This window comes from Heterodontus francisci, chromosome 11, assembly GCF_036365525.1.
Source record: "Heterodontus francisci isolate sHetFra1 chromosome 11, sHetFra1.hap1, whole genome shotgun sequence".
Lineage (NCBI taxonomy): Eukaryota > Metazoa > Chordata > Chondrichthyes > Heterodontiformes > Heterodontidae > Heterodontus > Heterodontus francisci.
This window is the reverse complement of record NC_090381.1, coordinates 11,055,311-11,069,601: the sequence shown is the minus strand read 5'-3', so window position 1 is coordinate 11,069,601 and position 14,291 is coordinate 11,055,311. Positions and strand designations below refer to the sequence as shown.

At 41.6% G+C, this 14,291-nt stretch overlaps 1 protein-coding gene across 1 annotated transcript in view; it reads right to left on the bottom strand.

Moving 5' to 3' along the window:
* ryk (receptor like tyrosine kinase) overlaps positions 1-14,291 on the bottom strand; it is a 429,626-nt gene that overhangs the window by 193,829 nt on the left and 221,506 nt on the right. The window contains exon 8 of the mRNA XM_068042876.1: positions 11,339-11,419. Within this exon, the coding sequence (XP_067898977.1) occupies positions 11,339-11,419 (81 nt within the window). The remainder of the gene's footprint in view (positions 1-11,338; positions 11,420-14,291) is intronic.

Here is a 14,291-nt window from a genome sequence, read left to right as displayed (position 1 = left end):
CTAGTTAGCTCTAGCCGCCTTAACTCTCTTTCCTCCTCCTCCTTCTGGGAAGCTCTATTTTTCCCTTATTTGACATTCTCTCTGCTCTTTCTCTCTCTGGAATTCAAATCCTTTCTGTTCCAATTATATTTTTGCTAACATTACCCTCTCTCTTTCTGACTCTAACCCTGCAAACTCAAGAAAACCTGTCTCAAGAAAATCTGTCCATTTGGTTCTTTCACCATCACAGTAAAAGTAATGGTGTGATTATCTGTTCCTGAATCTTCAGGTTCAAATGAAAAAAGGTTGGCCACAAGTCTTAGGATTTCAGATTTCCTAGCTTTCGAATGCAGAGTAATCTTAACTGCCCAGCTACATTCTTCTTCAATAGATAGGGAAATTAACCTTCCCCAAGTTACTTCGCTCTGGTTGAGGAAGGTATTGGCCTCGAATGTGGACATGTTAGTACTCTCGCAGCAAAAATTACAAGAAAACCTGTATTGAAGTTTTTTTTAAATTTTGGTAGGGATCAATTTGGTTTCCCAGTTCTTATTTCTCGTTGGTCGCTGGGTTACGATCCCGGACTATAGCCCCCAAATTTCTGTTACGGCGAAGCGAGGAGGGGTCACAGTCGCCCCTCTTGCCCTTCCTCTTATTTGACCGCAACAGGGTTTATTCCTTCTTTTTAAAAAAAGGAGTGGTTGTGCTTACCACCTCTGAGTGTTTTACCTTTTACCTTTACTGTGATGGTGAAAGAACCAAATCGGACAGGTTTTCCTGAGTTTACAGAAGAAAGAGGTAAGTTTATTATGCGGGACAAGCTAAACCCAATCTAAAACAAATTTTAAAAATATGCTACACATTCACGCACACATTCCTGTGATATCACACACACACACACAAATAGATAACAAAGTGGAAAGTAGTTTTTTTTGGTTGGCTTCAAGTCCAGAATAAATAAAAGTTAAATATTGGATGATTCGGAGGTTATCCGGCTGGAGCTGTACTCTTGAAGTCCTTGGTTGGTCAAAGTGCACTTTGTGGTTGATCCGCTTTGTTCAGGGTTTTCTTGAAGGCAGACTGGCAGGTGGTTCTCTCCCCCTGGTCTCTGGCTGTAGCAGCCTGTAAGTTTGGAGGGTCCACAGTCGCAGACAGGTTTCAAACTTAATGTTTTCTGGAGAGAGGGGGAGAAAGAAAGGGAGGTACACAGCCTTCTCTGCTGCTGCACACTCAGTTACTGCTCGTCTTCAGTGTGCGTAACAAAACTCCCAGTTTTTTCAGAGATGGGCAGATGGTCACATGGTTCTCTCAATCCCCTTTGTTTTTAATGAAATCCAAAGTCTAAAACCCAAAACCACGCTCAGGCGTTATTGTCAGTATTTATCTCCTGAAGGGACGTCTCCACTTATGAATGCCACATGATGGCTTTGAATGTCCCGCTAACCAGGGTGATCTGTATAATCTACTCAGTTAGCCAAAGCATTGTTCTGGCTGGGCTTTTTGTTAGACTTATGGCTCCAGTTGGGGCCTTAGAATGTACAAAAGTGCTTCAGATGCAAATTGCAGTGGCCATCTGGGCTGTCAGTTTATTTTTTTTAAAGTTAACTGTACGATTTTCTCCATTAAAAGTCTAATGTAACTTTCCAACCGATTAATTAATATTTCTCATTTGGCATATAGGGTTTTCTTGACACTTTCAGACAGAGCTGTTCATTATTCTGCCATTAGCACACTCTCTGGACTCATGCTTTGTCTTTCACTACAACTATTTAGCACTCCATTTGTATTCTGTTTCATGGATTCTCTGTCATTTAATCTCTCCCCCTCCATCCTATCACAAACCTTCCTTCGTGTTCTTTTCCCCCCTTCTCTCCTTTCACTTGCTCAAAAACTGTTACATTTCTAACTTTTGCCAGTTCCAATGAAGGGTTACAGAACTGAAACGTTAACTCTGTTCCTCTTTACACAGATGTTACCAGACCTGAATATTTCCAGCACTTTCTGTTCTCATATCAGAAGCCACTGTTGCCTATGCAATCCTGATTTTAAGCCTACTGGATGGGAGACATTCAGAAGAATAAATGTCTTGCAATATTAAGTGGGGTATTTAAGAACATAAGAAATGGCAGGAGTAGGCCATTTAACCCTCCACGCCTGCTCCATTAATACGATCAGGCTGATCTTGCATCTCAATTCCACCTTCGTGCACTATCCACATATCCTTTAATTCCCTTAGTATCCAAAAATCTATCAATCCTGTCTTCAATATACTCAGTGACTGAGCATCCACAGCTCTCTGCAGTAGAGAATTCCTAAGATCCACAACCCTCTGAATGAAGAAATTTCTCCTCACCTCAGTCCTAAGTGGTCAACTCCTTATTCTGAGACTGTGCTCTCCCTAGTTCTAGACTCTCCAGCCAGGGGAAACATTCTCCCAGCATCTACCTTGTAACGCTCCTTAAGAATTTTATGTTTCAATGAGATCACCTCTCATTCTTCTACATTCCAGGGAATATAGTCCCAGTCTACTCAATCTCTCCTCATAGGGCAATCCCCTCAGTTCAGGCATCATTCTAGTGGACCTTTGTAGTACTCCTTCTAGGGAAAGTATGTCCTTCCTCAGTTAAGGAGACTAGAACTGTACACAGCAGTCCAGGTGTAGCCTGAATAATACCCTGCACAATTGTAGTAAGGCTTCTTTACTCTTACACTCCAATCCCTTTGTAATAAAAGCAAACATACCATTTGCCTTCCTATTTGCTTGCTGTACCTGCATGTTAACTTTCTGTGATTCATGTCCCTCTGAATATCAACATGGTCTCGCACCATTTAAAAAAATATTCTGTTTTTCTATTTTCCTTCCAAAGTGGATAACTTCCCCACATTACATTCCAACTGCCATGCTCTTCCCTACTCACACAACCTGTGTATATCTTTTTGCAACCTCTTTGCCTTCTCCTCACAACTTACTTTCCTACCCAGCTTTGTATCATCAGGAAACCCAGATATATTACACTCGGTCCTTCATCTAAGTCACTAATATAGATTGGAAATAGCTGAGATCCAAGCACTGATCCTTGCTAGTTACAGCTTGCCAACACGAAAATGGTCTGTTTGTTCCAACTGTTTTCTGTCCATTAACCAATCATCAATCCATGCTATTATCTCAAATTCCATCCATCCTAATTTTCTAAAATAACTTCTTGTGTGGCACTTTATTAAATGCCTTTGGAAAAACCAAATACACTACAGTCACTGGGTCCTCCTTATCCATCTTGCCTAGTTACAACCTCAGAAAATTAACAAATTTGTCAAACAAAATTTCCCTTTCATAAATCCGTGTTAACTCTGCCCAGGCATATTATGATTCTCTAACTGTCCTGTTACCACGACCCTAATAACAGACTCTAGCATTTTCCCTACTATTGATGTCAAGTTAATTGGCCTACAGTTCCCTGTTTTCTTGATTAGTGGAATTGCATTTGTGACCTCCCAGACCATGGGGACCATTCTCGAATCTAGGAAATTCACAAAGATCCAAACTAATGCATTCATTATCTCCATAGTTACCTCTTTTAAAATTCTAGGATGCAGGCCATCAGGTCCAGGGAATTGAGTAAAGTCCATTAATTTCTCCAGTACTATTTCTTTACCAATAATATCCCTTAATTCCTCATTTCCACTAGACCCTTGGTTTCCCACTATTTCTGGATTATTTTTGTCTTCCACTGTGAAGACAGATAGAAAATATTTGCTCAATACCTCTGCCCTTTCCTTATTCCCTCTTATAATTTCTTCTTTCTGCCTGCAAGGGACTCACATTTACTTTTGCTAATCTCTTCCAATTTACACACCTATAGAAATTTTTACAATCTGTTTATATGTCTCTTGCTAGTTAACTTCCATATTCCATTTTCTCTCTAAAAATTTCTTCATCATCCATTGCTGAATTCTAAATCCTCCCAATCCTCAGGCTTATGGAATCCAAGTCTCTCTGAATGAACGACCGAAAATGCACTAGTTTAAGTTGAACTGAATGTTGTCACGGTCCTTTTTTTTCCTCTCCTCGGGAAATATTGCAGTGCGCCATTAAGACTGTACATTAAGACAAAAGATCAGTACTTCTCCAAGGCAGCAAGCTCTGGAGTCAATGAGCCAAAGTGCATTCTGGTTACCAGGCAACAACCATACAGAGAGAGAGAACAAAGCTTCAATGTATCTGTTTTGACTTTGAAACTGGCTGGCAAAAAATGGGTTTGTTCAGTTGACAGACTGTTCAAGCACGTGAAGGAAGGAGAGCTCTCTAAGACGATTTAAACCCTGTGTAGTTTCTCTCTCAAAATTCTAAAAAGCTTCGAAGCAAATTAATTTCTTAAAGAAATAAATAAAAAAGTGAACTTTGACTGTGTTGCATTAGAAGACCATTCGTCAGGAAGCGTAATCTGCAAAGACTGTTTTTTTTATTTTTCGGGCAGCTAATTAAAAAACCAAACTATTGTTAGTTTGAGTATATGTAGTGAATGCGGGAGTTCGATTTGTAAATAAGAAGCTATAAGGACCTTAGTAGTTTTAAGATTTTAGTTTTTTTAATAAATAGTTAATTTGCTGATATCTAAAGATACCTGGTTTGGTTTGCCTCATTCAGGGGATTACTAGATTGTTTCAATTCGGCTGCTGCTTTCTTTGATTTGCAAAGCTTAAAGAAATAGGATGCGACCTGTGGAGCAACGGGACTGAATTGACAGTGCGTTGCTCCCACTGCAATCAGAATCATATATTTTGGTTGGGGGCTTTGTCTGAAGCAGTCGTAACAATGTGGAACACAGAATATAAACTGTTGCACTGCAGTGTAGCTCTTTCTCAAAACCACCATTGCAATTATTTTCCAGTTAAGGGGTCAAATCAAGCGTACATTAAAAATAAAATTTAAGATAGTTATATTCATGAAAAATTGATTCCAAGAAATCAACTAAATCATGTTGTTACAGTCTGGTTTCACTGTCCCAGTTTAGACTAACTTCTGTAAATCACAGTAGAATTGTTGCATTTTTGTTAGACTATGAAATGAATTATGCCTATTATTTTCTGGTTCTAAAGCCCAAAATTCAGCCTTGCTAATTGACCAATTTACTTCACTATTGCAGCAGTTGCATATCGTAACAGCAATATACTATGCCATGGAGCTGAGAAGGAGGGTTTGCATTCACAAGCCTCCAGTGAGCATCAGGAAGTCAGAAAATAAACTTGGGGAGTCCAAAACTGACTCTGGGCTACTTTTGCACATGCTACATGGTTTCAGCTAAGGAGCTTTGTTTAGTATATAGCATACAGTGAAGGGAAAGGGAAGAGAAGAAAACAAAAATTTGCATTGTAAATAAATTCATGGTCAATGTACATGAATCATAATTTCAAGTGTTGAAATCAACATTAATTTGCTAAACCTTGACCAATAAAAAATGTTGCAATATGGTAGTAGGAAAAATAGTGTAATCTTTACTAAAGGGCAAAATAGAAAAACATCTAGAAACCAAAATATGCTGAATAGTCAGCTTGGATTTCTGAAGGGAAAATCTTGCTTGACCACCTCATTGAATTCTTTGAAGAGGTAACAGAAGGTATTGTAGTAGATGTGAACTATCTGGACTTCCAAAAGACAAAAGGTACCACATAATAGGCCGCTGACTAGAGACAGAGCATGCGGAGTCAGTGGCAGAATAGATAGCCAGCTGGCTGAAAGACAGCAAGCAGACAGTTCGGATAAAGGGTAGCTATTCAGAGTAGCAGAAGGCAGGAAGTGAAGGCCCACAAGGATCAGTATTGGAACCCCTGTTGTAACTAATTTATATTAACAATTTACACATCAGTGTTAAACAAAGGTTTTAAATGTGCACATGACACAAAATTGGAAGGGATAATCAACACTGAAGGAGGATTGTAAAAAATTACAATAAGACATTATTAAACTTTCAGAATGGGCATTTAATTGGCAAATTCATTTCAACATGGGCAAGTGTGAGCTATTACATTTTGGTTAAAAAATTAAGGTGATCACATATTTCTTGGAAAATAAGTCATGCTAAACTTGTATCAAACCTTGGATAGAACACACTGGGCAGCACTGCGGACAATACTGTGTGCAGTTCTGGTCGCCAGATTATAAGAAGCATACAGAGGCAGTGCAGTGTGCAAAAGAAATTTACAAGGATATCAGAACTGCGAGGTTTATACCTATTAGGAATGAATGAACAGGCCAAGACATTTTTCCTTTTGAAAAGAGAAGGCTGAGACCTAATACAGGCCTTTAAAATTATGAAAGGTTTTGCTAGAGTAGACAGAAATGTTTCCACTTGTGCAGAAGAGCAAAACTAGAGCCCGTCCATATAAATAAATGCAAAGTGCTGGAAATGCTCAGCAGCATCTGTGGAGACAGTAGCAAAGTTAACGTTTCAGGTCAGTGACCTTTGATCAGAACTGGCTAAGGTTAGAAATGTTACAGGTTTTAAGCAAGTGAAGCAGGGGTTGGGGGGAAAAAAAGAGAACAAAAGGGAAGGTGTGTGATAGGACAGAGGACAGGAGAGATTAACTGACAAGGAAGTCATGGGGCAAAGACAAAGAGAGTGTGTTAATGGTGTGAATAAAGACAAAGCATTAGTGCAGAGAGGGTGTTAATGAAGGAATAATGAATAGCTCTGTCCAAAAGCACAAACATGAAATACCAAGTTCAAGGCAGGCACATGGTAAACAAAATGATAAAAACAAAACTGAACTTATTTCTTCCTATCTTGACTCTATCTTTTCTCCCCTGGTGCAGTTTCTTCCCACCTACATCTGTGACTTTTCTGACTCCCTATGTCTTTTTGACAATTTCCAGTTTCCTGGCCCTAACTGCCTCCTCTTCACTATGGACGCCCAATCTCTCTTCACCCTCAACAGAACAGTCTGAGGGCTCTCCACTTCTTCCTTGAACAGAGGCCCAACCAGTCCCCATCCACCCCACCCTCCTCCGCCTGGCTGAATTTGTTCTCACATTGAACAACTTCTCCTTCAGCTCCACTCACTTCCTTCAAATAAAAGGTGTTGCTATGGGTATTCGCATGGATCCTAGTTATGCCCGTCTTTTTGTGGGGTATGTCAGACATTCCCTGCTCCAGTCCTACTCAGGCCCCGTCCCCCAACTCTTTTTCTGGTATACTGATGACTGTATTGGTGCTGTTCTCTGCTCTCGCCCCAAACTGGAAAACCTGATCAACTCTGCTTCCAATTTCCACCCTTCTCTCACCTTTACATAGCCCATCTCTGACATTTCCCTTCCTTTCCTCGACTTCTTTGTTTCCCATCTCTGGGGATAGACTGTCCACTAATATTCATTATAAACTTACCAACTCCCACAGCTACTTCAAATACACTTCCTCACATCCTGCCTTCTGTAAGGACTCCATTCCAGTTTCTCCATCTCTGACACATCTGTTCTGATGATGCTACCTTCCACAACAGAGCTTCTGATATGTCTTCCTTTTTCCTCAACTGAGGATTCTCCCCACTGTGGTTGACAGGGCCCTCAACCGTGTCCGACCCATTTCCCGCACTTCTGCCCTCACCCAATCCCCTCCCTCTTAGAACAGCAGCAGGGTTACCTCGTCCTCACTTTCTACCCCACACATCCAAAGGATCATCCTCTGCCATTTCCGCCACCTCCAGCGTGATGTCACCTAACGCATCTTCCCCTCCCCTCCCCATCAGCATTCCGAAGGGATCGTTCCTTACGTGACACCCTGGTCCACTCCTCCATTACCCTCGACATCTCGCCCCCTTCCTATGCAATTGCAGGTGGTGCAATACCTGCCCTTTTACCTCCTCTCTCCTCATGATCCAAGGTCCCAAAACTCCTTTCAGGTGAAGCAGCGATTTACTTATACTTCTTGCAATTTAGTATAATGTATTCACTGCTTACAATGCTATCATCTCTACATTGGGCAGACTAAACACAGATTGGGTGATCACTTTGCGGAATACCTCCACTCAGTCTGCAATCATGACCCTGGGTTTCCGGTCGCTTGCCATTTCAATTCACCACCCTGTTCCCGCGCCCACATTTCTGCCCTCGGCCTGCTGCAGTGTTCCAGTGAACATCAACATAACCTCAATGAACAGCACCTCATTTTTCTATTAAGTACTCCACAGCCTTCCGGACTGAACATCAAGTACAATAATTTCAAAGCATGACTGGCCCATTTTTTAAATTATTATTCTGTTTTATATTTTTTTTTACCATGTGCCTGCCTTAAACTGGGTTTTTCATGTTTGTGCTTTTGTCTAGGGCTGTTCATTATTCTATCATTTACACTCTCTCTGCACTAATGCTTAGTCTTTCTCCACACCATTAGCACACTCTCTTTACCTTTGCCCCATGAACTCCTTGTCAGTTAATCTCTCCTGCCCACTCTCCTATCACACATATTCGCTTTTGTTCCCTTCCCCCACCCCACACCCCCACTTCACTTGCTTAAAACCTATTACATTTCTAACCTTTGCCAGTTCTGATAAAATGTCTGCTTCTCTCTCCACAGATGCTGCCAGACCTGCTGAGTATTTCCAGCATTCTGTTTTTATTTCAGATTTCCAGCATCCACAGTATTTTGCTTTTATTTTAGTGGCCATCCATATATGATAGTCACAAAGAAATCAAATAGGGAATTCAAAAGACATTTCTGTCCCCAGAGAGCGGTGAGAATGTGGAAGGTACTTACGATCACACCAATTTATATTTATATAGCACCTTTAACATAATAAAGTCTCAACGTGCTTCACAGGGGCATTATAAATCAAAGTATGATACCGAGCCACATAAGGAGGTATTAGGTCAGATGACCAAAAGCTTGGTCAGAGAGGTAGGTTTTAAGAAGTGTCTTAAAAGGAGAAAAATGGGACAGCGAGGCTGACAATTTAAGGGAGAAAATTCCAGAGCTTAGGGCCTAGACAGCTGAAGGCATGACCAACAATGGTGGAGCGATTAAAATTGGAGATACTCAAGAGGCCAGAATTAGAGGAGCGCAGATAACTGGGAGCCAGTGTAGGTCAGCAAGTAAAGAGGTAATGGCATTTGGTATAAGGACACGGGCAGCAGAGTGTTGGATGACCTCAAGGTTACAGAGGATTGAATGTGGGAGGATGGCCAGGAGCACATTGGGAATAATCAAGCCCAAAGGCAACAAAGGCATGGATGAGGGTTCCAGCAGATGAGCTGAAGCAGTGGCAGAGTCAGGCGATGTTACAGAGGTTGAAATAGGCAGTCTTAGTGATGTGGTCAGTAGCTCATCTCGGGGTCAAATATGACACCAAGGTTGTGAACAGTTTGGTTCAGCCTCGGACAGTTGCCAGGAAGAGGGATGGGATCCATGGCTAGGGACTGAAGACAATGGCTTCAGTCTTCCCAACATTTTATTGGAGATCATTTCTGCTTATCCAGTACTGGATGTCAGATAAGCAAACAATTTAGAGTTAGCAGAGGGGTCGAGAGGAGTAGAATCATAGAAAGTTTACGGCACAGAAAGAGGCCACTTGGCCCATCGTGTCTGTGCCAGCTGAAAAACGATCCACCCATTCTAATCCCACCTTCCAGCATTTGGTCCGTAGCCCTGCAGATTACGGAACTTGGGGTGTACATCAAGACTCCTTTTGAACAAGTTTAGGGTTTCTGCCTCAACTACCCTTTCAGGCAGTGGGTTCCAGAACCCCACCACCCTCTGGGTGAAAAGGTTTTTCCTATCTCCCCTCTAATCTTTCTACCAATCACTTTAAATCTATGCCCTCTAGTCACTGACCTCTCTGCTAAGGTAAATAGGCCCTTCACCTCCACTCTATCCACACCCCTCAAAATTTTGTACATTTCAATCAGATCTCCCCTCAGTCTTCCCTGTTCCAAGGAGAACAACCCCAGCCTATCCAATCTTTCCTCATAGCTGCATTTTTCCAGTCCCGACAACATCCTTGTAAATCTCCTCTGTACCCTCTCTAGTGCAATTACATCCTTTCTGTGATGAGGTGGCCGGAACTGCACACAGTACTCAAGTTGTGGCCTAACCAATGGGTTATACAGTTCCAGCATAACCTCCCTGCTCTTATATTCTATATCCCAGCTAATAAAAGAAAGCATTCCATATGCCTTCTTAACCACCTTCTCGACCTGTCCTGCTACCTTCAGGGATCTGTGGACATTCAAGGTCCATCACTTTCTCTACACTTCTCAGTATTTTCCCATTAATCGTGTATTCCTTTGCCTTGTTTGACCTCCCCAAATGCATCACCTCACACTTCTCCAAGTTGAATTCCATTTGCCACTTTTCTGCCTCATCTGGCCAGACCATCAGCCTGCAGTCTACAGCTATCCTCCTCGCTATCTACCACACAGCCAATGTTTGTGTCGTCTGCAAACTTCTTGATTATGCCCCCTACATTTACGTCCAAATTGTTAATATGCACCAGTAAAAGCAGGGGACCCCGTACCGAGCCCTGCGGAATGCCACTGGAAACAGCCCTCCAGTCGCTAAAACACCCGTTAACAATTACCCTTTGTTTCCTGCCACTGAGCCAATTTTGTATCCACCATGCTACATTTCCCTAGATCCCATGGGATTTTTTTTTTTTGGTGGTGAGCTATGCTGGGTATCAGCAGCAGACATGTGGAAACTGGCATTGCGGTTTCAGACGATGTCACCGAGGGGGAGCATGTAAATGAGAAACAGGAGGTGGCCAAGGATAGATCCTTGGGGGCAAACCAGAGGTAAATACGCAGGAATGGTATGAGAAGCCACTGCAGGTGACTCTCCTGCCACAATTAGATAGTTAAAGATAGAACCAAGCGACTAGTTGAGGCAAATAGTATAGATGTATTTAAGCGGAAACGAGGTAAGCACATAAAGGATGGAATAAAAGGTTATGCTGATAAGAGTTATTTGAGGAAGGACAGGAGGTAGCTCGAATGGAATATAAACAGCAGCATGGACTGGTGGGCCAAATGGTCTGTGCCATATAGTCTATCTAATTCCATGTGAGACCATGACACTGGGAATCTAACAGTCCAACAAACCAGCAAATGCATTCTGGTAAGACAGACTTCTCATGCAGAAATGATTTCTTTCATGGCTGTTTATAAACTACTTGTTAGAAATTGGTCTGTAAATAATTTATATAAACTTCTAATATTTGCTGCACATTTACTTTTGTAAGCTAATAAGCCTAAAACCAATGTTCATATCCATTTTCCATGTACATGAGTGAATTCACATTTTGCATTTTATTTTGTTGTTTTATAGACCTTCCTAAGAAAAGTTGCTGGTGTCAGCAATTCCACGAAGCTCACCTGACTTTTTGGAAGCTTGGGTGACACTATTTTGCCTTTCTTCTTCAGGGTTGCACCCAGGAAGTTCTTTCAGATCACTTCCTGTGAGGACAGGAAGTTGTGTTACAGCCATATTTATTTACCCATTTTAACATAGTGCATTTATTCAACTCACAAAGTTAATACAATAAAAAATATTGTCAGCTGTTTTGGGGATCACTATTTCATATACAGAAAGCAATGCAAAGGAACTTTCCTGGGCAAAGCTCAAAGAGGAAGGGCAGAATGGTTTTACCTTGATCTACAAAATCAGAGTTGAAAATTATGTACAAATGGGTTTCTGTTTAAATAGTTTGCTAAATGAATAATTTGAATAACAATTTTAGGGAATTAATATATTAGACAATATTAATACTGCATGGAAATTCACTTAGTATAGATAAAATTAGACATGGAACATACTAGGTGATGCAGATAAGCAGCATTCAGATTCACACTGATTATACTAAGTTTTCTCCATGAAGTGCATATGTAATATTTATGAAAAACTGTATGTCTGCATATAGTAACTGAAGAAACCTTACCTTCAGCTGTCACATTTTTGTTACTTGTGTTTCCTTCTCTATTAAATAAATTCTAGTATATTCACATCTAAAATCAAAACTATGTAAACTTGTGAAGCTATAATTTCACCATTCCCCCATTGTAGCACTATCATTCCTCAGCTTGTACTCCATTGAACTGTCTTATTATAGCCCTGGTCCAATTATCCAGACCCTCTTCACCTGGAGATTACACTTGATCTTGCAATGCCACAGGAAATGAACTAATGTACTTAACTAAAAGCTTCCAAGGTAAGAATTATACTGAAAAATATTTTTTTCAAAACATTCAATATGTCCAGCTTTGAAAACCAGTGCAGACAACCACTGATATATGGTTATTGGCAAGTAAACCCTGCCCTTTTACAAGTATCTTGCAATGGGTTTCAAGTAATCATTAGATCAAGCTATACACTATGAGAATTCAACATACGTTTAAAAGTCGAACTGGTTCAACACTAATGTTCTTTAGAGTAGGAAACCTACAGGCCATACCCATGCTGGCCTATATGTGACTACAGTCCCACACCAACATGGTTGACTCAGAAACGACCTAAAAAGTTGTATCAAAATAATGTGCTACACCACAATGGAACCACCTTTTTTTATTTTTACAAGGCCAGCATTTGTTACTGCAATGGAGTCCTCCTGCACAGACTCCATTCTGTGCAACTGATTGTTGTGTGCTTTAACTTTGCATTCCAAGAGTTTTTTTTGAGACAAACCCTGATTTGAAACTGAATCTAAAAGGCCTTAATGTTCTAAGAGGACAGAATAAGCTAAACAAACAAGTAGTTTTCTTTACCAGAAGCATGCGATTGGAGTTTAGGTTTCAGTTTCAGAAGACGACTTTGGAGAGTGGCTGTTTAACAGACGGCAAAAAGCTGCAAAGCTGGGTGTTGTTTTAAAACGTTTCCCAGACTGCTGAACTGAACCTGTTTGCTGGGAGTTGATCCTTGGAAAATACAAGTTGCTACCATTATTTCTGTGCCTTAAAGTGTTAAGTGAGGTGGGACCAGTGAAGCTGCACCACCAGGACTGTTATGAGCAAAACTATGGAAGTTCCAGAAGGGTGTGCAGTTTTATTTATTTATTTATTTAGAGATACAGCACTGAAACAGGCCCTTCGACCCACCGAGTCTGTGCCGACCAACCACCACCCATTTATACTAATCCTACATTAATCCCATATTCCCTACCACATCCCCACCATTCTCCTACCACCTACCTACACTAGGGGCAATTTATAATGGCCAATTTACCTATCAACCTGCAAGTCTTTGGCAGTGGGAGGAAACCGGAGCACCCAGCGGAAACCCACGCGGTCACAGGGAGAACTTGCAAACTCCGCACAGGCAGTACCCAGAACTGAACCCGGGTCCCTGGAGCTGTGAAGCTGCGGTGCTAACCACTGCGCCACTGTGCCGCCCCTGCGGCGGTGGAGATAATATCGGTAGGGCTCGGATTGTAGAGAAACTGCCATCGAATGAAAACCAGCATTTGCACCTTGGGAAAGGGGAATCTGGAGATCTACTTGAAAAGTTCAAACACCTCAAGGACTTTGTGACGGTTCAGCATCAACCTGCCGATAGGACTGGCAAAGGACTTACGAGATACATCCTTGTAGCATCCGATAGTTAACATGGAACCTTTAAGATGTACATACATCCATTGTGATTTAACAATCAGTTCATATTTTAGATTGGTTTTGGTTGGAGCGTTAAAGTAAAATTTATAAAAATGAAATCATGGTTTGGTTTTTGATTCCTGAATTGAGGTCAGTCAAGGGATTTGATTCTTTTGGTTTGTTGGAGATCTCCACGGGGATCATAACAGTTGCCCATCTCTAACGTCCTTGAGGTGGTGGTGGTGGTGAGCCACCTTCTTGAACCGCTGCTGTCCATCTGGTACACCCACAGTGCTGTTCGGAAGGGAATTCCAGGTTTTTGATCCAGTGACAGTGAAGGAACAGCGATGTGGATCCAAGTCAGGATAGTGTGTGGATTGGAGGGGAACTTGCAGGTGGTGGTATTCCAATGCGTCTGCTTCCAACCTTCCAGGTTGTAAAGGTCACAGGTTTGGAAGGTGTTGTTGAAGGAAGCTTGGTGGGTTGTTGCAGTGCATCTTGTCGATGGTACACACTGTATGCCAGTGCTGGAGGGAGTGAATGTTGAAGGTGGTGGATGGGGTGCTGATCAAGTGGGCTGCTTTATCCTGGATGGTGTAGAGCTTCTCGAGTGTTGTTGAGGCTGCACTTATCATGAGAGTATTCCATCACACTCCTGACTTATGCTTGTAGATGGTGGACAGGGTTCACAGAATCAGATGAGGAGTTACTCGCCACAGAATTCCCAGCCTCTGACCTGCTCTGG